Here is a 25,435-nt window from a genome sequence, read left to right on the forward strand (position 1 = left end):
ACTTGAACAAAATATGCAGGAAAAAAAACACAAAGAGATCATTTCTAATCCCTTTTCCAACTAAATCAAATCTTCACACAGATTCAGTCTTTGAACTGTGTAAATATAAGATATTTGTAACGTGTAATATACAAGCCAATTACCACACGGTTTCCAGCACTGGTCTCTCTATCCTTTCGCCATGTGCTCATTTGAGCTCTCCTCTGTATTTGCATGCTCAGCTGCAAGAAAGACTCGTGCATGCGATCAATTTCTTCCTCTACACATGACATCTAGAACACAGGAATTGGTGAAGTAATCTGAGATTTAATAGAGGACAGTGATCCTTTAAAATTAACTATGTTTACTATTTGCATCCTCGTTACCTGCACTGGTGTCCCTTTTCCTGGCAAACCTGTAAAATAACATATTTTGATTATTCGTAATCAAAACCATAGAGAAATGTCTTAAGAGTCTATTTTGATGGAAAAAGTAACAATTAAAGCACCAAGCAATTTGATATTATTGCATTTCCAGCAGAGCAAAAACACCCAATAGGTGCATGTGCAATAACAGACTCAAGAGCTTCAATACTCATTGAAACATCGACTTAAAGTCGAATGAACTCTGAGTATTTGAGTACTGGACGATTTGATTATTCCATCATCTACAGTCAATAATCAATGCATTTTGTGAATTTGGAGACCAGATGCTAACAAAAATCAATGTTGGACACTCATGATGTTCAGTCATTCTGACAATTCTTCCTGCTGCCTTGTTTCTTATACATTTGTTAGTATATGTCTTTGAGCTCCAGAGACATATTGAGGTACAATTGCAGAACAAAGTTACAGAGTAAATTGTCACTAAAGCAGAAATGTGATGTGAGGAGAGGAAACAAATGGTCACATGATAAAAATAATTCACTGAAAGCTTCCTAACAAGCGTTTTTGTTTAGTTTTATTCCTTGTGGTCTCCAAACAAGTGTATATATTATGTATAGTTTGGGGAACAGAAAATGTTGTCATTGATTTTGCTGACTATAATTCAATTGCATCAAACTAGAAATGAACAACTTCATACCTGTCTCGATGTCTGGAGATGAACTTTGTTTGAGGTTGGAAATGAGCTGCTCCAACTTGAAATTTTTATAGTTCTTGAGTCTAAATTGTAAACAGGAGATGAAAGTTATTTACTGTAACTGCAAAAATGAACAAGTATAATGCTGTAGGTTTTATCTTGATCACCAACCTGCTAGCCAATAAGTGCTCGGTGAAGTGTGCTTCTGAGGGAACTCTAATATTCAGAAACTGTTCGACTAATGTGCCGTGCCGCCCATCTAATGCACTGAAATTTGACTGTAAAAAGAAGGCAGAAAAAATTAAATGGAGAAATTTGAGCAGGAGGAGAATGATTAGTGATGTTTGAATAGCACTTACACACCTCTGCTGTGCTCCATTTGAAAGAAAGATTGAACAGGTGAATGCTCAGAGCTGAAATGGCCTCATGCAGAGCTTGCATAACCCTCTCTGGCTTGGGACCTGAATAAAAATAATATGAATATTTCATGTAGTTTCCAAAGAAGATTACATACTTTGAGCTTTCAAAGATGCTTGCCAGGACTATTATAATGTACAACATGTGACTGTTGCAAAAGCAAGACGCAAGATTGGCTTTAGGGACTGTCTAATATTTTTCTGATTACCTGCTGCTATGTGGGCCATGGACTGCAGAATGATGGCAATGAAATGTCCCACATGCTGAAGTGTTGCCTCTGACAAATAAAGGATTTGATTGGTGGCATCAAAATAAAAGTCCCCCGAGCAATGTAGCAGCAGACTCTCATTAGAAGGAGATGAGGAAAAGGGGATTGACTTGGCCAATAGCAGAAGCACAGAGGGGAACCTGGGATAGTTTGCAAGCAGCTGCATCACCTCACAACCAAACAGGAAAATGGCTGAGTGTTGCGGTGAGAGGTTGTCCAACGCAGTGGGGACGAGTTGTCCATCGTGGTTGCCCTGGAAAATATGCTCCATAGACGCTAATAGAGAAAACACCATGGTTTAGACTTTGAGATGGGATGTTTAACACTTTTTATTACAGGGTATAATGTCCATCATTTATCATTAATTCCTACTTCTTGGGTCCTAAACTGCAGTTGGGTTTGATTTTGTATTATGTTTCTTTACCATTGTGGCAGTTCTGATGTGGCTCATCTGTGGTTTGGTTTTGTAAAGACTGCTGAATCTCCTGCAGGGTCTTGAATAAAGGAGACATGGTGACCAGCTTGGACAGATCGTGATCACTAAGAGACGGAACTGCGCTTTGTGCGTGTTCTATGGGACAAAGAATGGGTCTTGAGGACATAATATCCTAATATCCATGTGAATAAAACAAACCACTGTACATGTAAAGATTTTCTTCTAACCTGTCTCATGGGGAAGGGCTCCCGCTTTGGTCATAGTTACTGATGAAAACTGTTGGACAATTGAGAACGAAAGTAAATCTCTATTTATTTCAAGTTAATGCTACAAACCAAACTATGCCACTACAGTGCTGTACCTGTGCAAAACACATGTTGGTGTCACTGGGTTGCATACATCCAGCTTGAGGCTGACAGTCTCTGGCATCGTGAGGACCGGTATGACAGTATGTGACACCAGCCAAATCCTGGTTCTGCCAGGCTTCTCCTGTCAGCCTACATAACAGAGCTTCCACTGATCGAAGAACAGCTCCCAGTAGTGATATAAAGGCTGCAGCTTGGGTGGTGAAGAAGTTCAGTTCCAAGCAAGATATAGATTTGACAAAAACATTGACTAAAGTTAGTGACATACAATTCAGCCTGTCAAAGCACAACAAGATGTTGTTTTAGGTCTCTGAGCCATTGAATCTAGAGCCTTGAACACTTGTGAGAATTATTGCCATGGCTGCATTTTGTATGATATGAAAAATAAGAGCAGCTGAAAGGTATTTCATCTAGTAAGATAAGAAAAAAAAAGTAGAACCACAAAACATACTGTAACAAATTCTTGGCATTTTTTTTTTTATGTTCTTAAACTAGTTAAAAAAAAAAAATCACTAAAAAGACTCAACTACAGTATGAGTTATGGTTTTTCTTGATAAGAAGGAGATTTTTTTCCAGTTTCTCACAATTTTAAAGGCAAGACAAATACTGTTATTCGTAAATGTAATTCTGAAGGTTAAAAGAGAATATTTAAACATCTTAGAGTCTTGAAAGTTTTTCATATTTATCATCATTTCCTTTTACCTTGCGTATCTCCCTCCTCCACACTGGTGGGAGATGGTTTATCCTTTGTTGCATTATGGACTAGAATCTCCTTAAGAATACTCAGCTTTTTAGTATCCATATTCTCGAAGACATTCTAAAAGAATATATACAGTTTAGATTTTTTTTTAAATATATCTTCATATTACAAAACTAACTAATAGGCAATTCTTTATTGAATAAATCATTGATTTTTCCAACTAGGTGCATTTGTACTAAGTTGAAGTCGATGGTCAATACATTATTTACAAAAGAAGAATAGTTGTAGGCCATTAATGAGAAAAAAATTTGAGTTGTCTATTTGCTGAATCCCTACCTAGAATGATACAGCATAGCACTAATTAATTGGACAGACCCTTCCAATAAACTGTGTGCCTTCTAGGATAGCTGCAGGACATCAGGGCTAAAATCCACTCCTGAGCTGCTTTAATTTCAGTGCAAAATAAATAGAAATGCATGCCAAAAGTTTCTATAATTAAAGTTTTAAACATTGGTGAGATAAAAAAAAGACAAACACACGGTATGTTTTCTTGAAATGTTTTTGGATATTTTGAATTCATCCATCATACTACATGTCATGTTTTGTTTGTAAAACTCACCTTGAGTGATTCTGCCTGTTGGCAGATATTTCTATAAAATTCCTGCATGTCTTTGCGGTGTCGGGCCAGTTGAGAAGCAATATGGAGGTTCTGATCCTCCAGTTTGTCATACAGAGTCTTCACATTAAACTCCTCCAGATCGCAGCAACCTGACAGACTTCCTAAATGGGACCAGTAATTGTCATTTGAATGGAGGGATAATGAAATTAAAAAGTTTCCTTCATTTGGTTTCCTATCAGTTCAGAAAAGTCTCTCTGACTTTCTTAAATGATAACAGCACAAATCATTAGAGTGCAGCATAAACTATCCCTTTTCTATATATTAAGTCAGACTGGAAATAGGCTGTTAACTGCTGGCTATTTGTGCATTTTGGTTTCATAATAGACCAATGGACATTTTAATGCTCTATCAAGCTGCATGAATAATGCAATAAGCATTCACTGATGGACATTAAAATCAGCTCCACTATCAAAGACTACAGACAAATAACGGCAGTGCATTGAAAACCAGTCAGACGTAAAAACACAGCCAAAGTGTTTATGGAAACATTTTTATTGGTTAATTATCACAGGGGTGGTTTATTGAAAATAACCAAAGCATTACTGAAGTGAGTCACAAAATATAATTTCAACTTTGGCTAGCTTCAAATAAAATAATCTATTTTTTCTCTTTTTGGCTGCTGATACTGAATCACTGTATGCAGACTTATCGTCTATGCAAGACCACACTTAGCAAAACCATCTTTAAAAGCCAGCTGGCCTCAAATTCCACACTGCCCTTACTTGTTTTCATGATGGTTTGAGAAAGAAGATAAAGCACAGTGTAATAAACAGGGCACTTGCCTCCCTTTGAAATAAAGGGCTCCTCAGCTTCTGCTCCCTCTCCTACACCTCTGCTGCCAATAATGCCACCTTGGCTTTGGACCAATATGCTGAAAAACAAAGATAAGACCACAATAACAGTTTTGAGAAAGCATTGCACAGTATCTCTTAGCGCTTTTAAATGTTAAACTCAATTTCAAATAGTTTTTAACAAAATGTACAGCACATCCCCTCTCTCTATTATTTTTCCATCTGTCTCTTTCAAAGAAAATAACCATTTTACTTTGTACACCGAGGTACGACATCTGAAACAGAAAAATGGTTTAAGTATCAAGTCGATCGTGTGAAAGCTGCATTGAAAATGTTAGTGGGTTTTGACATGTTGACGTATGACAATTCTGCTGTTAATGAGAAAGTTTTATCAATCTCCTTCTTGCTGTATTACCCTTTGTGAACAATAGCAGTGTTGTCAATATTGGGATCAACTGACTGACATTTTGTTATGTCTTTTCCATTCCCCTGTTTTAGGATAAGAAGATGGTCAGCACACCAACCGAAGCACTCACTTTAATCCACAGTTAGGAACCATCGACAAATCTCCATTCAAATTACACGAGATCAATGTTATTTTCAATACCGTCATGACTAGACTCTATCAGAGACAATTATGCAAGACAATGAGTGTGGATGATATTCATAATTAGGAGTAGACGAGGAGGGATTTTAAAATCTATGGGACTGTGCAAAAAGAAGAATGAGTTTGACACTTTTTAAAGAAAAATCATTTATCATTGAGCTTTTATTTGGAATAGCAAGAATGTCTCCACGGATACAAACATTCTCTGGCACGGGATGACTAAGATGCCTCCTCAGCAAGGCTTATACCATCTCATCTAAATGTTTCATGCTGCAATACTAAAGGTTATTTTAATATTTTAATGAACATGTTTTCTTGTTATAAAAGCATACAATTTTTATTCTAAAATGCTAAAAGATCATCTTACTATAGCATAACTAGTATATTATTACAGCAAAAAAAGCTTCTTACCATGACATGGTAAGTTTGTGCATCATAATGTGACATCATTGACAGTAAACTTTTTACATTTCTGTTTATTTTTTGCTGTGAGGGCAGGAATACACTTACGGAATTTGCAATCAGACACCCACCATGTGTTGACACAGAAAACACCACATCAGCTATGCTGTCCACACGAACACACCTTTCTCTGCTGCAAACACACTCCGCTGGACAGAAGGGCTCCCCGAGACTGCGCCACTTCGGCTTTGTTTTCCACTGTGTGACAAGCTTTGCTTCGCTGGGTCGCAAAACTAGTACTGTGGTGGTCAGAATTACAACCACAACCAACAGCAGACTCAGGATCCCTGCACACAGGCAATTTTGTATTGTAGTGATACACAGAGCCATCTCTTTCTATCATATGTGCTCTTTGGCTGCATATTGATTGACAGTAAAGTATCTATCCAGAGGGTAAGTTCGTTACAGTAATGTTCCCACAAAAATACCTACCAGTAATCACTCTCCAGTCAGGTAGGAGGTTGAGTTGGTGCTGCTTGACAATCCCATATTTGACCAAATGTGCTGGAGTCATGGGTTGAAATACAGCAGCTCTGGGGTCACACTCTGTCCCTTCCTCACTGACTACCACCACCAAACTCCACTCAGGGACAACACTGTCCACAAACACATATTTCCCTGTCTCTGAGAAAACATGGGCAAACCTGAGGGAAGATAAAAAAAAAGACAGACAGATAAGGAGTTGCTATGCAATATGTATTTCAAGATGATGAATACTGTGTGGAGTCTACCGTACCTTGTAGAGTTGACGTTTGTCTGGCTCATGAGTATCTGCAGGTGTCTGAAGGCACCAAAGTCCCAGCTGGGGTTACTATTAAACAGGTGATCTTTCTGATACACTGGAAAGTGGCTGAGACGTCGGTCTAGGGATTTAAGCAAAGTTGGAATAAGATGACAGTATTTTAAAGAACATAAAATGCAATCTTATCATCATGATAAAACAATTCTGAAAGTAGAAAAAAAAGGTATGATACCGGTGTGGTTGATGGTGAGATGAAAAACAAGCATGTCACCAGAGGAAAGACAGGCGATGGGATTTGGGATTCTAGGAAGGACTGTCGGAACACTATCACCTTTCGTGTCTCTCCTGCTTCTGGATCTTGTGTTTAGGATCTCTGTTGGTTCTAAATAGAGATAAATTTGTAGAATTTACAAGTCGTTCAAATCTATTGCAAATTGATGCTGGATACATAAACATATGGGTTCTTTAAAAAAGAACAATAACGAATATGACTTATCAGGTTACCTGACAGAAAATGATTGACAAGGTCCTTTTGTATAGGAATCCAACCAAACACTCCCTCAGAGTCAAACTGGACCAAATGTATTTTTCCAGAGATCTTTGCATGGATATCAGGACCTAAGACATTTGTTACTGTCTGGAAGTAAGCACAAACAACACAAATAAGAACTGACACAGCGGTGCTATGCCACAGTTTGCTTAATATAAACAAATCTGCTTTATCAATATAAAAAAAAAAGTCAGGGGGGCTGATTAGGTTGAAGAAAATACCCCTTTTGTAAAATATTAAGTAGATTGTACATTTACCGTGAGTTGTGTTTATTATAACTTAACATACAGAATAGGTTAAATTGAATGTTACCCAGTTTCAATGTTGTTTTTTTGTTGTGACAAAGGGTGACCAAAATTTAAAGTTGATACAATGTCAACGTCATGTCATGCTTGATGTGCAAAGCTCACATTTAGAGGTCAGGTTTGGTGTGTATAAAATATTTTGCTTTGTCAATTTTAAGTCGCGATACTATGCATCCAAAATTCAATGTCTACCCAACGTTATATGCCATCCAGGGAAGGCTAGTTGGTTGAATTTAGTCAAATTCCCTGCACAAGAGAAAAGACGTTTTGCTTTTGTTGAATAAAAAAAAAAATGTCATGTTATTAAATATCTCCAAATGCAGCACACACAAAAAACATGCACATTCATAAGTGATGAGATTTTTAGAAAAAACAAGACCAAGATAGCTTCTTGTTGAAAAACTAAACACTTTCCTGTTTTTCTGAGAGACATTATTAATCATTTTTCCCTCGCCATATGCAATGAAATCACAAAATGTGCAGCTGCAGCATTTTTCAGTGTGTTCTGCTGAGACTCAGAATAGCAAAGTTTGATAGATGCTGCGCCAGGTATTCCACCCAGTAATCTATGTAAGCAGGCCATAGTCTGAAAAGTTACTTGGCTGCACCATCACAATACCGATTGTGCTCATTTTTATCTGCCAGTAGCAGCCTTATATTGCTTTTCTAATTTATTTACATGTAAAAATAACATGGGGTAACATATTAGAAAATGCTGAACAACAGGACTAAAATGGATAATTCACTGTCTTGAATTGGTGTGGCTGATCTTCAGTTTGTAAGTGGCACTATCAGCTTTCTCTCACCCTAGCCCAGGCCATGCTGTCTCTATCTTTGAGGCTGAGCAGCAGGTTTCCCTCTGGTGAAAGCTGGGCAGAGAGCTGAGGCAGTCTGGAAAGGCAGGAAGTATTGCAAAGCTCCTCTGCAGACACATATCGCTCACACTGGCAGCTGACGTGGCAGGATCAGGCAGATAAGTCAAGAAACGGAAAAACAGTGTATCAGACTAAAATATTTTACATAGCTATCATAAGGTATAGTAGTTTCTACACAGTAACTTTAAATCAGGGATTGAGTCTATAACTAGGTTGACACTTATATAAATCGAAATGAGACCTACATGCCCATCTCCACATCCAGAGTTCCTCCATGTGGTCCACAGGTGATATTACAGGAGTGGAGGGATGGTGACACACACTCCCTGGATGCTGCTAACCGTACCTCTCCAGTGGCGCACCGTCTGTTCACCTGAGACACACAAACACAGACACAGACATCTGAAAGGACTTCAAACACAAGGATGTTGCTGTTGGTTACATCACTCATGACTGAACTTTTGACTATCCACCGGCTTGCAAACTTGTATTGATTTCCATCCCCCAAAAATGCAAATGTGAAAACAATAAAGAAAGATATGGTGTCAAATCAATACAGTTTGCAAGTTAAGGAAGCTTGTTTATATACTTCTTGGAATCCTCAGCATCAGCTGGTGTCACTCAGTTCAAAGTTTTGGATAGAATGTTTTTTAAACTTAAAGTAGAAATTGCAATTTTAACTGGAAACTACCTAACTAGGTTCATTTAAGAAAAAGTAAAGTGTAATATATATATTCTTATTATTTTATTCACCTCAGGCTGACAGTCCAATTCACTGTCAGATGTAGAACTTTTGAAATCCAACTCATTGTAGAAGATAAAGCCAGTTCTGCATACACATGATCCATCAGAATACTGGAAAGCTCTGTTATCACCAATGCAAATACAAGAGGAAGAACCTGCGGAAACAAGTGTGACTGATAATGATTTTCCTTTACAAATAAACAAGTCTTTTGAAACTGAGCATTACATTGTGAAAATAAAAAATAGATCAATTGTAAGAGACTGTTCTTGTACTATTTATACCAATGGCGGCTGCTGACTTTTAAAACAGGGGAAGCCCATATAACGTGTTCAGGGTTGTAGTGGCTCGTGCCATCCCAAAGCAGAAGATAGCAAAGTTAAAAAGAATTAGTTATAACATAGCTGTGTCTAGTATGACAAGTATGCCCAGCAAATACACAGAAAGAAGGTATAGACTGTGAAAATTCACACAGAAAGGCCAAAATCAAGTATGATCGAATCTAAGGCCTGTAAATGGCTGGATCTGTGGCTGGATCTGAATCTGTGGAGCATTTTTCCCTGTCATAATGAATACTTAGAGTTTGATCGAGCATAGCCGCCATTGTCACAAAACTACTAGCTAACACGACAAACAAATGCACAATAGGAATATGATTGACAAAACTTCTAAACAACAAGGATGTGTTTCTTATTTACATTGTAATATTTACAAAAGTGTATGTGTGTGAGGATGGAAATGGAAACGATGGGAAATGAGTGAAACTCCGACAGCACTTTCACAGACAACCAGTCTCTTTCGTATCCGCTTTGGGACTGAAGTTCCAGCGTGCTTCTCCCCGCATAAAAATTCGGCTGCCTCATGATCGACAAACACTAACTCCAATCATCACGACACAGCCCCTCATATTGACACGCCCACGTCTAATCTACCCCCAGAGACGCCGAGCAGCCTCGGAAGTGATGAGTTTTTGTCGATTTAGCCAATGATGACCTAGAATTGTAGAAAAAAACTTGACTCTCCCGCCCCCTCCTCGAAGCCGGGCAGCCCTCGGCTCGGAAGCCTGGCTGTTAGTGGCGGCTTCATAACATGATTTCCTCAGTGAACGGCGGCGATTTCAAAACAAATCACTTCATTAAGCTACAGGACAACATGTTGTAGTTATGAAAGTAAATGCAGTATTGGGCATATCTTGTGTTTTGTGAATAACTGTTTTATCGTCAATTTAACATTGAAGATGTAGCAATTTCGCCAGAGAATGGGAGAGGCTGCCCGGCTTCCCGTGTTGTCTCTGAATAGCCGCGACTGATTTATACAGATTTCTCCTGTTATTTAGAAATACACAAAGAAATGTCAACCATATTTGTGTGACCCTGTAAAACGCCATTAAAACATGTAAAAAAAATTGCTAAATTTTAGTACTGGTTTTTTTTTATTTCACACAGATTTGTGTGGTGACTGACTGGTATCATGAATGTTAAAAAATGTAATTGTCACTTTGTATTTTGCATCTGCATGCATTGTTAAGGTACTGAAAACATTTTAGCTGTATTTTCACAGGTGGTGGCTTTAATCATAGTTCTATTGTGTTTATAATGTAGATTAAGATAGTTAGCTGAAAAATTAAAGAAACAATTATTCTGTTATTGTGTTTAGAACCAGACTGTATACACCACACAAGTATGATGGGGACTGCCTCCACAGTACAGTAATTATATAACAAAACACTGAAATAACTTAATGTTAGAGTCGACCAGTCGTTGCTGCTCACATAGCAAACTTCTGAATATATTGTTAACATATTTAAAGTCTGAGCTTCACATTAGATAACAGTGAGTGTTAGTGTCTAACTTTCTGGACTAATCCCAATTTCGAAGTGCATTAAACAATCTTTCAACAGCTGATCATAGTCACAATCTGAAAAATGCCATTTTTTTTTTTGTTTGTCACAGTTGTGTGAAATGTGAAATGCAAACAATGATGCTATGATTTGGGCATCTAACCAGCTGGTGAATTGGAGGAGCTGCCGCAGGGAAAGCAGGCCTTCTGGGCGGGCAGATGGTTAAAGGTGTTCGCTGGACATGGGTGACAGTCATCCATGTTCTCAGCATGAGTGAGGTTACCAAAGGTGCCAGGTGGGCATGATATTGGTCGAGTAGATCCCTTCGGACAAACATAGCCAGGTGGACATGGCTTTGACTTGTAGTTGTCTGTACCTGTTGCAATAAAAATCATTTAACACTTTATTCGTGGTTTGACAATTAAGTAAATTATATTGTGTATTTTCTTTAGTTAAGATGATGAATATCTTTTTTTTTTCTTTAAAAAAAACCACCTGGAAGGCAGTGGTATCCTGGTGGACAGGGAAGGCATTGCAGAATGGGGGAAAGGTACTGACGATAGGTGCCCCCTTCACACAAACTGCAGCAGCTGTTTCTGGATCCTCTGAGACCACTGGTGTTGACTGGCCTTGAACCCCCATCGCAGGACTTTAGGATGGAGCTGTTGGCTGAGCAGTAGTAAGGATATGGGCATCTGCGGAGCATGGTAACATGGTTATTAATAAAGCTATATTACAGGCCAAGTAGAATCAGTGAAACTCCATAAAGCTTTCATCGTGTCAGCTGTTGAAGACTCTCATTTTCATATCAACCTTGGGAAAGAGATTTGTTTTCATGCCAGATTTTACAGTAGGAGGTCGCTGGACCTTTCACGCACTCACAGTTGTTTGGGGCTGTTGTAGGAATGGGATCCCTCAGGGCAAAAATAACCCTCAGGACATATTTGAGGTTCAGCAGTCTGAGGCCCACAGTATGAGCCTGCTCTGCACAGCTTCTCTGAAACTGCACCTGGAGCACACGTGAAAACTCATTTCAGAAATAGGAGCTTTTTCTTAGTATGTTTGGATATTAAGATATTTAGTAAGAAGAAAAATCTGTCACATACAGAAGCTAATCTATGCCATAACGATAAACCTACCTACTGGACATTGATAGGAGGCCTTACAGGGTATGCCCTCTACATTGGGTTTTCCTGTTATATGAGGGTCTGGGCAGAAGGTTCCCCCTGCACAAGGCTCACACTGGTTGGGTGCAGCAGCTCCAGGAAGCTGCCTCTTGGTGCCTGCTGGGCAGAGGATGGGAGGTCCAGACCCACTGCACCAGAAGCCTGGTGGGCAGGGACTGCTTGAGTAGTCTGTAAGCCCTGGAAAATAACAGTTTTCTGAAAACCCTATTCATCACTTCACAGACGATCAACAAAGTAGAAACAAATCTGCAGCATCATCAACCACATATATATTCAGCAAGACTTAAAATGTAAAAACAAACTCCTCAACCTTGGAACATATCAAATTGATACAACAATAGTGTAGTTTTTACTGCTTATCATTTAAGAAGGGTCCATTTTCACATTGAAAGAAGCAAAGATGGAAATTGGAGAGAAAATTTCCTGCTGGGCATTAGCTATTAAATATATGTCCTAAACCTTAAGCATGTGTGAAGGGGATAAGAAAGAAGTTTTTCTTCGAAAATCCTCCACTCCATCTTTTGGTTGGCCTCAGGTGATGAGTTTTAAATTCAGTGCTCTTACTCACATTGTATTTCTTTATATTCCATCTCAGGCACTGGCTCAGGCACAAAGAAAATACTGTTCTTATACATTTAAATTATTACAACCTATAGGCAGACAGTTAGCCTTGAAATGAATATAAATTGGAAAAATATCAATTCAAACCCTACAGAAAGATATGTAGTCAATTGTATTTTACACTTTATCACAGTAGAGAGTAGGGAAAGGTTAGAGCTAAATGAAAGTCGGGTAAAATTGGCCTTGCAGAGAAACAATGGGATATTCATTAAATTAGTATAATTGATTTAAAGTTTGAATATGTGTTCTGAATGTAATACTGTATATAACATCAAACCTGTGCTGTTACAGAGGGAACCAGGAGGGCAGAGCAGGCAGTCACCCTTGCTGCGTGCTCCCAGGGAAGCTCGATAAGTGTACAGAGGACACGGCCTGGGCCCTGTTCCTCCATTGAAGTCACTGCCAGGCAGACCATCACAGTAATGACCGGCAGGACATAGGTGAAGGACTGGGTCCCCTGCAAATAAACAACACCAAAAGTACTGGAAAGAAAAAAGGTTTTCATGGTGGAATTGTTTTATGCCACATAAAACAATCCCACCATGGAATTCTCTCCTATCATTTGGTTTAATGCCTTATTGATCTGTTGTAAGGCTCATCAAGCACTTCCCACTGGCTGAATTTCGAACATGTTAACATTTAATGAGCCCAAACAGAGCCATAATTCTAAAAGCAGGGAACTCCTGCCCCTTTATATTTCTAAGTTGATAGTTTTGACTGTGGTTTAAACCTATGCAATATAGCAAGTATGTACTGTACAGATACTCATCAATGCATTATGACTGTAATTAAAAGCCTGACAGTGTAGCTGTATACTGTTTCGCATGCATTTGAATTATAATTTCTTTCATTTCGGCTTTAAGCTCAACTCAGCTTTTCCTTTTTATCACTACTCAAAGACAATTCCACCAAATGAGGCATCATGCTGATTTAAATTTCATACTGCATTTCTCTCTGTTTACTGTGGCAAAGGAAATAAAAAAAACTTCTAACAACTCAAATCTTTGCCAGATCATACCAGGTTTACACCAGAACTGCAGAGGGCAGGGTAAGCAATCCTGCAGGCTTACACCTCCAGGGGAGCTTCTGACTGTATTTGCAGGACACAACTGAGCCAGTTCTGTGCCTCCAGGACAATAAAAGCCTGGAATAAAGAATATTTCCACAGTTAAAGAATTTCTCAAATAGATGAATTGTTTATAAGCTGGGGAATTTTTATCTCAAGAATTTGAAGAATTGAACCCACGAAAAACCTGTGTAAATGGTAGAAATATGAAATTTTGGTAGCACTTGACTTTTTTAGGTTTTGTACCTGGTGGACATGGTCCAGCACACTGCACACCCCATTGGCACAGGCCCAACTGAGAAACTGGTCCCTGAGGGGTGAAATCTGCACTCCCAGAAACACAAAGATACCCTGCAGCACAAGCACCCTGGATCTTCCCTGCCCTAAGAAAAACATATATAAAGTTAATATGCACTGTACACACACAAAATAACATTTATAAGACACAGAAATGCATGCATCATTAAATGAATGGGAAGGTAATAACATAATTTCCTCCCTATAATCTGTGTTAATTACACTCACACATGTCTTTATTTCTCTGTTCAATGGACCATAGCAGCTCAGCATGATATGATCATGCTTTCCGCTAATAATGAGCAGAGATGAGCGCTTGCCCTTGAGCGTATTTAAATATGTGTAAACAGTGCTTGTGCCTAATTGTCTATCAGGTCCAGATGTATGTGAGAGAAAGGCAAATGCAGCAGGGCCATGATGCATTCAGTGTACCTGCAGAACTTCCCTGGAGGGCAGGGCAAACACTCTGTCTCATCCTGTAGTCCTTCCTGGTTTGGATGGGTGTACGTCCCATTAGGGCAGGGCTGAGGCACCATTGTGCCTTGAAAAAAGTCAAAATTACTACAAAGGCAATAACTATGTCAAAATCATACATTTTAGCCTAATTTTGCATGAATATATTTCCCTTACAAATATAATACAGGTTACTAATAAGCTTGTTACCTATTAAAGTTTCTGTCTTATACTAAAATTTGTTCTTGACACTTACCTGCAGGGCAGAAAGAGTGTGGGGGGCAGGGCCATGGATCTCCCACTATGGCCTCCTCACAGTAGAATCCAGGTCGGCAGGGGATGCAACTCTCTGAACCCGAGTTTGGCTGGTACTCTCCTGTGGGACAAGGCAAGGCAAGGGCAGATCCTTCCAGGCAGAAGTGACCCTAGGATAGAATAAAAATAATAAAGGAACATCTGAAAGGTTGCATCCAATTTGGCAGGGCATTTATAATGCACAATGCAGCACAACCTTCTGTCACATGGGAAGAGAATTCAAAGGAAAAGAGAAATACTGAGACAACAAGATTGAAAGTGTACATGGATAAACTTACCTTGGGACAAAGAAAGGCATATGGAGTGGTCGAAGAGAAGTCATAAGGGCAGTAAAAACCTGCAGCACATGGGCCACTGGGGCTGGCCAAACCCTCTGCGGAGCAGTAGTGACCTGCAGGACAGGCAAAGCAGCTCTCCATGGACACACCCCCTACAGACAACAGTCAGGATATAGAGTGATTAAACATAAGACATGGGTACTGAGATAACCACTTTCTAACAAAAGCTTTGACTCTAACAGAAAAAAAAGCAACTTTATGATCAGTCCGAGCAGATGTACCAGTAGTGTTGCGAATACTTCCAAGAGGGCAGAGAACTGGTGCGAGGCACCCTCCTGGACAAAAGTGGCCAACAGGACAAGGGCCATTTCTGGGAAACCCATCAGAACTCTCAGGCGTTGGCTTCGTAGCTCCACCTTGGCAGAAATAACCCTGCAAACATGGACCTACATAAAAAAAAAAAAAAAACACACAAAAAAACTGTTTGATTTCTTACTTATTAGTTTAACCGAGGAGGTGTGTGCATGAGCATTTTTTTGTCAAAGACATAAATAATGTCACAAAATGTTTTGATATGTAGTTAACCTTGTGGTGCTGATGCTCCATATGAGCTACAGTACAATCCAGGAGGACATGGTGTGCAGACAGAAAGAGAATGGGCACCTGTCTGATTACTGAAAGTTCCTAAAGGGCAGGGCTGAGGCAGAGCTGTCCCAGCAGGGCAAAAATGACCTAAGAGAAGAGCAGTTATAAAATATGACTACAGAAGTAATCGTTGCTGGCTGAAAATAAAAAATGCTGATGTTATAACCAAACAAGTTCGATCACTGGATTTATACTGTTGATTAAAAGTTTATTTTCACAATCCTCACCCGCTGGGCAGATAGAGGGCTCCTTAGTTGCTGTGGAGGGACACATGGTTCCTTTCAGGCAGATAATGCAACGGGCTGCTCCAGGGGCGGGACTGTAAGTGCCAGGTGCACAGGGCACCTCACTTGCTGAGCCAACAGGACAGCCGTAGCCGGCAGGGCAGGGGTAACCATGGGAACCATCAGATGGAGTGGGACTGGAGCTGCCAACCAAGCACACATACCTGTAGGCGTAAACAAGGACCGAAACTTTAGATCATAATATATTGCCACAAGCTGACATAGATGAGTGAAGACATGTCATTCAATTGTAATGCTTAAAGACTGGTGTTAGCCCTAGCCATAAATTATATATGATAATCATTATTTTTTTTGTTGCAATGGCAAAAATATTTCTGATGAAGCACAAGGAATACATTTCATCTATCAGTGATAGAAACAAATAACTTTATGGCCAGAATATTCGAAAACGAACAAACTCTTAATTCCTCTTTCACAAAGTCCAGCTGGTCTCAGATCTTATATACATCTCATAAATGGAGAAAATATATTAAAAATATATATATTAATATATTAAAAAAAACTCTATAGTTAATTCTATATTAAAAAAAAAAAACAACCAGCCTCAGAAGGTGAAGCAGAGGTTATTACCCAGCCTGACATGGAAGTGCATCTGAGAGCTCTGCCATTGCAGGACTGTTACAAAACAATCCAAGAGGGCAGGGTGGGCATTCCTCAGGATCCTTCAGTCCTTGAAGCATGGAAAGAGAACCTACAGGGCAAGGGAGTGGATAGCCAGTACCAGCCGGGCAGTAATGGCCAGATGGACAAAGATGACTTCTGGTCAAAGTCCCCTGAGAAAAGTGAAAAAACAATCATATCTAATAATATGACATCCTTCGAATCTAATCATTTATACCATATGATAGATGGCATGACTGACTAGAATAGAAAAAGCATAGGATAGTTTAAGAGGGAAAGTTTTTGATGTTCAGTGAATTACTCCCACTGAAGGATCTTGAGACATCACACATAAAAAGGTCTAGAGCATGAATATGCTAATTAAGTTTTCGTTTTGAAAATCTATTAATCAGATTGTGATATTTTGTGTTGACATATTACTTTTTCTACATAAAGGTTACATTAGATAAGAGGCCGAGGGGTCAATATCAACATCATTAAGACTACATCACTGAGGATGAGAGCTGACTGCCCCCAAAGAGGGAAGAGAGAAAGAGCTCAACACCTGAATCTCAGTCGAGTTTGGGCTGGTTGATCCTGCCGGACAGAAATATCCTGCCTGACAGAGGCCTGTGGGCTGTGACAAACCAGACCGGGAGCAGAACATTCCTGCAGTATGAAAACAACAGAAAAGGGTCACAATCACAACATTCTTGCAACACAGTGGACTTAAAATCCCTTTTAAGTAGATTTTTAGATTTAGTTAGGGTTTAGATCACGAGGGGCTGAAAGGAAAAAAAATGATTATTTTCTATACCGCCGGGACAGGGATGGCAGGCGTCAGCACTGGAGGCTCCGAGCTGGCTCTGCACAGTGCCAGGTGGGCAAGGGAACTCAAATGCTAGAATCAGACCTGCAGGACAGTAGTGTCCAACAGGACACAGCGCAGGCTGGAAAGTACCTCCATCTGAGACACACCAAAAGAAAAACAGATGATATTAGATAAAACAAAAACAAATTTAGATTAATTCCTCTCAGACACTTAGAATAAATGATATCTTCGAAGTTGAACTGACACTGAAGTCATAGTTCAATTAGGTGAGCTGAACAAAGATGTAACCTCCAGTTACTGTCTGTATTTGACCCTAAAATGATCTGCTCTGATTTGATTATTAAAACAAAGTGTATCCAAGAATTGCATGGCAAAACAGCCACAGCAAGAATATGACTTTGTTGCTTTTATCAACATGTGGGCTTGTAAATATTTGGTAATTGACATACCAATGACTTCTTTTGAAATGTCTGTGCTCACTTACTAAGATAAATAATCTATTATTCACACCTTGACAATAATATCCAGGGATACAGGTAGTGCAGTTGTCTTGATGGATGTTGCCAGTTTCAGGGCTAAATGTTCCCGCAGGACAGGGCATGGGAACTGGTGTTCCACTGGGGCAAAAGAAGCCAGCTGGACACAGAGTCTGATCTGCTTTTCTGGAGCCCCAGTCACAATAAAACCCTGCCTGGCAATCACCTGAAACAGAACAGGTTAAAAGACAAGCAAGCATGTTTCTCTCAATCTCATCCTTTTTATATTCATATCTTTGTTGAAATTGTTAACCACATGATATGATGAGAAATATTTGTCAAAATTTGAAAAAGTAATTGGTACTGTCTAAAAATAAAGAGCTGTGACCATGGTTTTGTTAATGACGTAACAAGTTGTACAATGATTGTACAAATCATCTGCGCAGACTTTCATCTTGTACAGAAAGTCTGCGCTTTAATTATACAGATCATATTGAGTAAAATCAACTCATTGAAGCTTTAAGAAAGTCATGTACATAAAGTCACCAAAGCATCCATTTTATTTATTCTTTTTATCCAAAGACTTTAGCCATATTTATTTCTACGTACCTTCTCGAAGACCTCGTTGGCAGAAACTCCCAGGAGGACAGAGGGATCCAGTTTTGTTGTCATTTGGATTTGGCACTTTCACACCAATCAGACAAAGAAACCCAGCAGCACACCATCCTGTGGGCTCAACCAAACCTTCAGACCCACAGAATTTACCAGCTGGACACATTAAGCACTGACCTGAAACACAGAGTTTGACAACTTTCATTTCAGCCCGAAGAGCAACAGAAGCTATGTCAGTGACAACTGAATTATCTGACTTAAAGCTTAAAGAACACAGTAAAAAAGGAGAGAATTTAAGAATCCAAAAATTTCAAACAGTTTTCTGATTATAGGATTATAATTTTTTCTTTTTCAATTGATCAGTCAAATCTATTGAATGAATAAATAAAAAAGGACATAATGAAAAATATAGGTGAAAAATAAAAGTGGAGTGATTCCCTTCGCTTAGACTTTTATTTCAATGCAGACAATATGAATTTAAGAAATTTCATATCATCAAATTAATTGGGTCGGTCAACATTCAACTATCTTTGCGTTTTTGCATTATTTTTTCAAAGCTTGCCAACATTGTGAAATTAATGCCTTTGTTCCCCCCTTTTTTTTTTGAAAGGTCACGGTTTGTACCTGTTGTGGTGAAACCTTGGCTGGGGTTGTAAGTGCCTTTGGGGCACGGGACTGGTTGACTGACTGGATTATCCTTGGGACAAACATACCCAGCAGGGCAGAGCACAGGGCTAGACACGCCCATGGGATTTCCCCTGTTTGGACTGGGACTCTGAGACTGACAGTGGTAACCAGCCGGACAGGGATAACACTCTTTCTGACCAGGTAAAGCCTGGAACCAGCCTGGTGAAGACATTAAAAGAGTGATCGTTTTCTTGGTGCGGTGAGAGAATTTGTTCAGTCTGAAAAACTTGAATGGCTTTTTATTTTACCGAGAGGGCATGGTTTGCAGTCATCTTTGCCTTTCCCTCCTTCCTCGTTCTGATAAAAACCTGCTGTGCAGGGTGCGGGTACACTGCTGCCCTCTGCACAGTAGTGTCCTGCTGGACAAATACCCCCGGATACGCCTGAGACTGGAGTAGCAGACTGAGAACCCGCTAGACAGTAGAACCCTGGTAGCAGAGACATTTCAATAAAATCTTTACAGCCATTCTCCTTCAAAGCAAGTACAATCAGGCAACACCCAACATAGCTGAATTCTAAGTGCTATTTTACCTGGCAGGCAGGGTCCAGAGACAGCAGAGAGGCCAGATTCTGAACAGTAAAAGCCAGGATTGCAGCTCTGACACTGAGAATCATCTACAAGCCCACTCTGCTCACTGTCAAAATATCATATTTATTAGTCAATTTTATTTATATTCATTAACTACTTTATTATTATTATTCTATGATACATTTTTATTTTATTTCATCATTATTACATTTAATGTGTAAGGATTGAATGTACTGTTAAGATTTCAGATATTACACATCAAAATGTGCTGTGATATCTGCGTAGCTTCACATGTCAGGTTCTGTTGGGTCTCACAAATAATATTGCATGTGGTTATAAGGATCTGGAAGGGGTGTAAGATTAAAGATTATCAAGTAAATAAGAATACTGTTGGATAGTCACCTGAAGGTTCCCTTTGGACATGGTTTAGGTACAAAAGTCCCCTCAGGGCAAAAGAATCCAGGGGGGCAAAGGAACCCTGTCAGATAGTCTGATGGTGAAGGTTGATAGGCACCTCCAACACAAACAAACCCAGCAGAGCATTGCCCACTAGGGAGAGTGCTCCCTGAAAGAAAAAAAATAATGAATATTTTCAAAACACAACCAATAGACCACATATACTCGTTGATTTTTTTTTTTTTTTTAGCATTAAATCTTAATTGTAACTGCAAGATCAATATGTTGCACAAAAAGGCTCAACAAAGAGTTTTCAGAAGAATGGATCTGTTGAACCTTTTCCTTTACAGTACATGCCAGGGTCACATAGTGTGCACTGTAATTCCTCAGCCAGTCTTGACATGTTTCCATAGGTTCCTGATGGACAGGGACGTTGAGTTGCTGACCCACTGGGGCAATAAAATCCCCTCTCACAGGGAATTGGAAGGCTCATTCCTGACGTGTAGATGCAGAATTAAAAGATAAACACATATTTTCTTTTCAGAGAAAATTTGATCAATAAAGGCAGATTGAATTTATGTTCCCGGCTGCTAAATGATTCAACCAGCATTCATGCACCAGTCAGCTTTACCTCGATCTTGACAATAGAAGCCAGCAGGACACAGCTCACAGCTCCCTTGGCCTTGTCTGAACTGGTAGCTGCCAGGAAGGCATGGTACCTGTCTGAAACCGCCCTGAAATGACAATTAAATGGATTTTCTGAGACCTTCTTTGAAAAAAAACATCTATCATTGACTATAAGTAGAGCTCCATAATAAGAGTGGAGACAGACACGGCACCAGGTGAAGATTGAGACAGTGTTTACCCAGTCAGGAGGACAGTTTCAACTGACTTCAACATATAGTAACGCACTTGTCATAACAGAGTGAGAACCACAGCTGAGGACTTCTCATACAATATTCAGCAGTGATGACTGACAATAGCTTGAGGACTAATGTTGAATGACTAACCTTCACACAGTAATGTCCCACTAAGCAGACATGTTGCTCTGGTCTCTCAGAAATCTGTCCTACAGGACAGTAGTAGCCTTCTGCACAGTGTCCACTTGGCTCAGATATCCCTCTCTGGTGGCAGTAGTGACCTGGAGGACAAGGCTGGCAAGCCTCAGCTGTGACTCCACCAAGGGAACCTGGTGCATAACACACATCAGACATATCCAATTGAAAATAATTCAGGAAATTGAGTAAAAAGATAATTCTATGGTGTTCTACAAACCTCTACATGCATAGCATTTGTTAACTTTGGAGAAAAAAAAATCCCCGAATCACTTTACAAGCTGAAATAATTAAAGCATTAAAGTAGATAACAATGTTATTTGAATACAAACTACAATGTACCTGCTCCCTCATCAGTTTCTAATTCATAGCCACACAAAGGAGCAACAGCACATTTTAATAGGATTCTAGTTGTCTGCCGCGAGACAAGAATACAATTACACGATCAAACCATTTTGTGACAACAATTATTCATAAGCGCCTAAAGGGAAAAGAAATGTTTCTATGGAAGTTTTCGTTTTTCCCCACATCACTGAATTGCAAAGACAGACACTAGTTCATGTAAGGATATGAGTGTGGGAAAAAATGACAATGTGAGCAGCAAAGAGGATGTTGTTTATCTCAGCTCAATAATAGGTCTAATTACTAATGTCTCATTAATTCAGACTAAGAAAGGGCAAGGGATTACCGGCTAATCCAATTTTTTTTTCTATTTGCAAAAAAAAAAGAAAAATCCTTTTGCAGTTTTTTTTTTTTTGAGAATTATTTTGTTCACAAAAACAGTTTAAAAATGCATTTCATGAGATCTATCTAGCAATTATCGCTGTATTACTAATGCGAAGTAGCTCACGTTTTATGGTTCCAAGAGGGCAGGGCATAGGAAGTGGAGTCCCTGGAGGGCAGTAGTGTCCAGTGGGGCAGGGGTTGGCATAAGGGTCTGAAGAACCCCGAGGGCAGTGATACCCTGCTGCACAGGGCCCCGATGGGGCATCAAGACCAGTCTGGTTACAGTAAAAACCGGCTTCACATGGTTTAGGAAAAGCAGATCCCAAAGGACAATAGAAACCTGAAAAATATCAATATGGAATTATTCAACTGCAGCCAGAAAAAGGGACGGTCGTGAAAATGAACATTCTTACGCATTCACTCCCTCTAAAGATAAACCTTTCTGTCAGTCGCTAAACTTTTTTCATCCAACAGATTTTCTTGGATGCTTCAGGCTGACAAAATATTTTGGCACTCAAAATTAAATTTGTTCTTTATATGGTGTGATATCAGCAGCTACTTCGGTGCTGCTTTCATGAGCATCACTAACCAACACTCACGGTACAGCTCGTTTTCAAAAAAGCGAAAGCCACTTCAACATTCAGGCTTTCAGGTCTTCACATAGCAGACTTCAAGAGTGAGACGTACCTGATCCAGAAAGTCAATTTGCATAAGCACCATCATCTTGTGCTGCCTTAGTGACTAATTGACTGAACAGTGAAGATAGTTTCTATGTAATGCATGTATTTAAGTCCTTTCTTAACCTTTGTTTAAGACAATCCACTAAACAAAAAACTGGGTATTTTTAACCTTATTTAACATTTTAGTCATGATAAAAAGTGTCCCAATAAACCAAAGATTGGCCCACGCACATGAAGCAAATCCGGGGGAGACCTCTCATATGCTACAGTGATCAAAGTAACCATGTAATAAGCAGGGAAGATAACATGTGCGCCTAAGGGGATGACCAAAGTATCACATTAACTGCTCAAGTTCACTTTCAGGATTTACCCACCCCTTGGGCATATGTCTCCTCTGTAGGTGGAACATGAGTAATGTGGACTCTTGAGAGGTAACGCAGGGTGATTCACATTATGATCGGAATCTGCCCGTGGCACTGTCACCACTTTGATCCAGTGAGCATCACTTCCTATAACAGAATATGGCAGAAAGAGCATAAAGAGATGCAAGTTTGATGTCTTTATCCAACACAGAGAGACCAAAAAGACCCTGTCTTCTATTTCTGCATGCTGTATTAAAATTTTTATCACACAAGCACCATATTTTCACAATGTAACATTGTAAGGTAAAGACTGTTCATAGAATACTTAGCAGGGCATTTATCCCAACATAGAATACTTGATTCTCAGGTTGAAGAATTTGGAGAAAACAATATTCTGCTCTTTTAAATTAATTATTTGTTGTGTTATCACAAATGAAAAAAAATAATAATAAATTCCCAGAAATTACCAGAGTAATTGGAACAGAAGATGAGGTCTGTCATGGTAGAAAGCTCTGGTATTTCAAAAAGACAGCTGAACAAAGTAGAGTTAGCTCGAGGCGTGGGACTATGAGATCCTCCAGAACAGAAGAAACCTGCATAACACAGACCTAACATATAGAAGAATTAGAAAAGAGGTTGCAACCATGGAATGGATATCTAACTAAATACATTTGATCTCAGCCTTGCAGTAAAAGGTGAATCGAAATGAGCTGCAGGTCTATGTGCATTAAGCAAGGATAAGACTGGTGTAATCTCCCACCTGAGGGCTGTGAGGCTCCAGGATTGAGGCAATATTTCCCAGGGGGACAAGGCCAGCAGTGGGAGACGGAGAAAGCTCCAGACTCTGGGAGGTAACTGCCAACAGGACATGGTTTGGGTGACCTACATCCCTCAGGACAAAAGTGACCCACGGGACAAATGTCACCATAGGGCTGCGAGACAGGCAATGGCTCAGTGGACCCAAGGGAACAAAAATGTCCTGTGGTGGAGATTTTATGGTTATAAATCCCACTGAGAATTATGACATGTACGATAAGTGACCATTTGTATTCAGATAAGCCATAGTTTTCCCTGTATATAAAAGGAGAAAAATAAACTCCTGTAGGTCAGTTTTCTAACATGGCTGTGGACTGTCAAACCTGGGCTGCAAGGTCCAGATGGATGGGTCAGTGCAGTGCTGTCACAAAATGACCCGGAGGGGCAAGGAAAACAGTCATTCAGAGACGTTCTCCCAGCTAATGGATTGATATGCCCCGCTGGACATGGCAATGGCATTGATGAACCCTCCATACAATAAAAACCTGGTAAAGATGACATGTTTAATTTGAAAATAGATTTCAGATCAGATTTGTTTTCTTTGTTAACAAAGTTCCAAAATATGCAGGCACAGATAATTTACCTGATGGGCAGCCATCACAAGTGGACTGTCCAGAAAAAGACTGAAAGGTGCCTGCGCTACAAATGTCTGGTTCAGCACTACCTGGTGGGCACGTGTGACCAGGTGGGCACTGGCATCCTGTAAAACAGTAAGACAAAAAAAGTCCAACCTGTCATTTCCTGCTGCATCTTTAGAATGAAAACAAGAGCAACGTGGACTGAAAACCAAGCAATAACATGGTATATCCCTTTAAATAAATTATTATGGTAAATAACCATAAGAGAAAGCATAACTGGTGTATTTAACCATGTCCAGTGTGGCACCATGGAAACAGTGCAATGGAGGGGACACTGGCTCGAAGCCATATTCTTGCATCTCATAAATCCAGAGGGAGATGAGGAGAAAAGAGAGCAGGCTCCACAGCAGGTGCCCAGCGTCTGACAGACACAAGCTCAAGGCTATTTATAGATTCTGGGTCATTCTATTCTATTCTATTCTAATTGGCAAAATGTCTTCTCAATAAAGGGTGGAAAGCAGGTGTGGCAGCCCTTGTGTTTGTAATAATAATAGCAGGGGATTGTGTGTCACACTCACAGCACCAGTTGCAGAGCAAAGAAAATTCACTGCGTTGCATTTCAACATAAATGTGAAAAATCGTATCAACAAATCAGATTTTTCAAATTTAAACCAATTCAACGCAAGTATAAATTGAAAAATCAGGAATTACAAGTATAAATTAAAATAATAATGATGATAATGGTTTAATCCACGGAAAATTTAAATGAAACAATTAATATTCAATTGAAGAATAAATCCCTTCTCACTAAACAGTACAACAGAGAATGCAGTCAGTGTGTTGACATTGCTCATATCCATGCAAGCTGATCTGAAGTCTATATTTTGTCTTACGTCAAAGCACAATCAGTTGTTGTAATACTCTGTCCATTAAAAAGATTAAAACACCTTATATCATTGATAGAGATGCAAGCTCATAAGTAAACCTTTAACAGTGAGTACAGTAAAGTTAAAATGACCAATGACTGCATCCCAAGAGTGATTTTGGTTAATTGACAAGAGAGTAGACTTACTGTACCATG

The 25,435-nt window shown here is 39.5% G+C and overlaps 1 protein-coding gene across 3 annotated transcripts in view; it reads right to left on the bottom strand.

Annotated features, from left to right (window-relative positions):
* LOC142388337 (uncharacterized) overlaps positions 1 to 25,435 on the bottom strand; it is a 52,197-nt gene that overhangs the window by 5,858 nt on the left and 20,904 nt on the right. For 2 of the 3 annotated variants that reach the window (XM_075473464.1, XM_075473463.1), the window contains exons 47-97: positions 24,360 to 24,476; positions 24,100 to 24,261; positions 23,721 to 23,939; positions 23,428 to 23,568; positions 22,973 to 23,107; positions 22,043 to 22,258; positions 21,148 to 21,326; positions 20,769 to 20,871; positions 20,474 to 20,632; positions 20,144 to 20,306; positions 19,744 to 19,847; positions 19,461 to 19,640; positions 19,150 to 19,371; positions 18,523 to 18,702; positions 17,948 to 18,139; positions 17,423 to 17,572; positions 17,171 to 17,274; positions 16,576 to 16,778; positions 15,928 to 16,148; positions 15,641 to 15,787; positions 15,337 to 15,501; positions 15,056 to 15,207; positions 14,719 to 14,887; positions 14,442 to 14,550; positions 13,959 to 14,095; positions 13,665 to 13,790; positions 12,924 to 13,103; positions 11,978 to 12,202; positions 11,721 to 11,847; positions 11,334 to 11,533; positions 11,002 to 11,214; positions 9,010 to 9,155; positions 8,502 to 8,629; positions 8,188 to 8,332; positions 7,031 to 7,163; positions 6,759 to 6,908; positions 6,521 to 6,647; positions 6,217 to 6,428; positions 5,909 to 6,071; positions 4,707 to 4,795; positions 3,865 to 4,025; positions 3,248 to 3,362; positions 2,542 to 2,738; positions 2,408 to 2,456; positions 2,169 to 2,315; positions 1,685 to 2,020; positions 1,423 to 1,520; positions 1,231 to 1,337; positions 1,063 to 1,142; positions 366 to 394; positions 144 to 272 (exon numbers count right to left, since the gene is read on the bottom strand). In XM_075473464.1, the coding sequence (XP_075329579.1) occupies positions 144 to 272; positions 366 to 394; positions 1,063 to 1,142; positions 1,231 to 1,337; positions 1,423 to 1,520; positions 1,685 to 2,020; positions 2,169 to 2,315; positions 2,408 to 2,456; positions 2,542 to 2,738; positions 3,248 to 3,362; positions 3,865 to 4,025; positions 4,707 to 4,795; positions 5,909 to 6,071; positions 6,217 to 6,428; positions 6,521 to 6,647; positions 6,759 to 6,908; positions 7,031 to 7,163; positions 8,188 to 8,332; positions 8,502 to 8,629; positions 9,010 to 9,155; positions 11,002 to 11,214; positions 11,334 to 11,533; positions 11,721 to 11,847; positions 11,978 to 12,202; positions 12,924 to 13,103; positions 13,665 to 13,790; positions 13,959 to 14,095; positions 14,442 to 14,550; positions 14,719 to 14,887; positions 15,056 to 15,207; positions 15,337 to 15,501; positions 15,641 to 15,787; positions 15,928 to 16,148; positions 16,576 to 16,778; positions 17,171 to 17,274; positions 17,423 to 17,572; positions 17,948 to 18,139; positions 18,523 to 18,702; positions 19,150 to 19,371; positions 19,461 to 19,640; positions 19,744 to 19,847; positions 20,144 to 20,306; positions 20,474 to 20,632; positions 20,769 to 20,871; positions 21,148 to 21,326; positions 22,043 to 22,258; positions 22,973 to 23,107; positions 23,428 to 23,568; positions 23,721 to 23,939; positions 24,100 to 24,261; positions 24,360 to 24,476 (7,841 nt within the window). Of the gene's footprint in view, positions 1 to 143; positions 273 to 365; positions 395 to 1,062; positions 1,143 to 1,230; positions 1,338 to 1,418; positions 1,521 to 1,684; positions 2,021 to 2,168; positions 2,316 to 2,407; positions 2,457 to 2,541; positions 2,739 to 3,247; positions 3,363 to 3,864; positions 4,026 to 4,706; positions 4,796 to 5,908; positions 6,072 to 6,216; positions 6,429 to 6,520; positions 6,648 to 6,758; positions 6,909 to 7,030; positions 7,164 to 8,187; positions 8,333 to 8,501; positions 8,630 to 9,009; positions 9,156 to 11,001; positions 11,215 to 11,333; positions 11,534 to 11,720; positions 11,848 to 11,977; positions 12,203 to 12,923; positions 13,104 to 13,664; positions 13,791 to 13,958; positions 14,096 to 14,441; positions 14,551 to 14,718; positions 14,888 to 15,055; positions 15,208 to 15,336; positions 15,502 to 15,640; positions 15,788 to 15,927; positions 16,149 to 16,575; positions 16,779 to 17,170; positions 17,275 to 17,422; positions 17,573 to 17,947; positions 18,140 to 18,522; positions 18,703 to 19,149; positions 19,372 to 19,460; positions 19,641 to 19,743; positions 19,848 to 20,143; positions 20,307 to 20,473; positions 20,633 to 20,768; positions 20,872 to 21,147; positions 21,327 to 22,042; positions 22,259 to 22,972; positions 23,108 to 23,427; positions 23,569 to 23,720; positions 23,940 to 24,099; positions 24,262 to 24,359; positions 24,477 to 25,435 lie in introns of those variants that run through there. The other variant, XM_075473466.1, reaches the window with a different exon arrangement.

The sequence above is a fragment of the Odontesthes bonariensis genome, chromosome 9 (assembly GCF_027942865.1).
Source record: "Odontesthes bonariensis isolate fOdoBon6 chromosome 9, fOdoBon6.hap1, whole genome shotgun sequence".
Taxonomy (NCBI): domain Eukaryota; kingdom Metazoa; phylum Chordata; class Actinopteri; order Atheriniformes; family Atherinopsidae; genus Odontesthes; species Odontesthes bonariensis.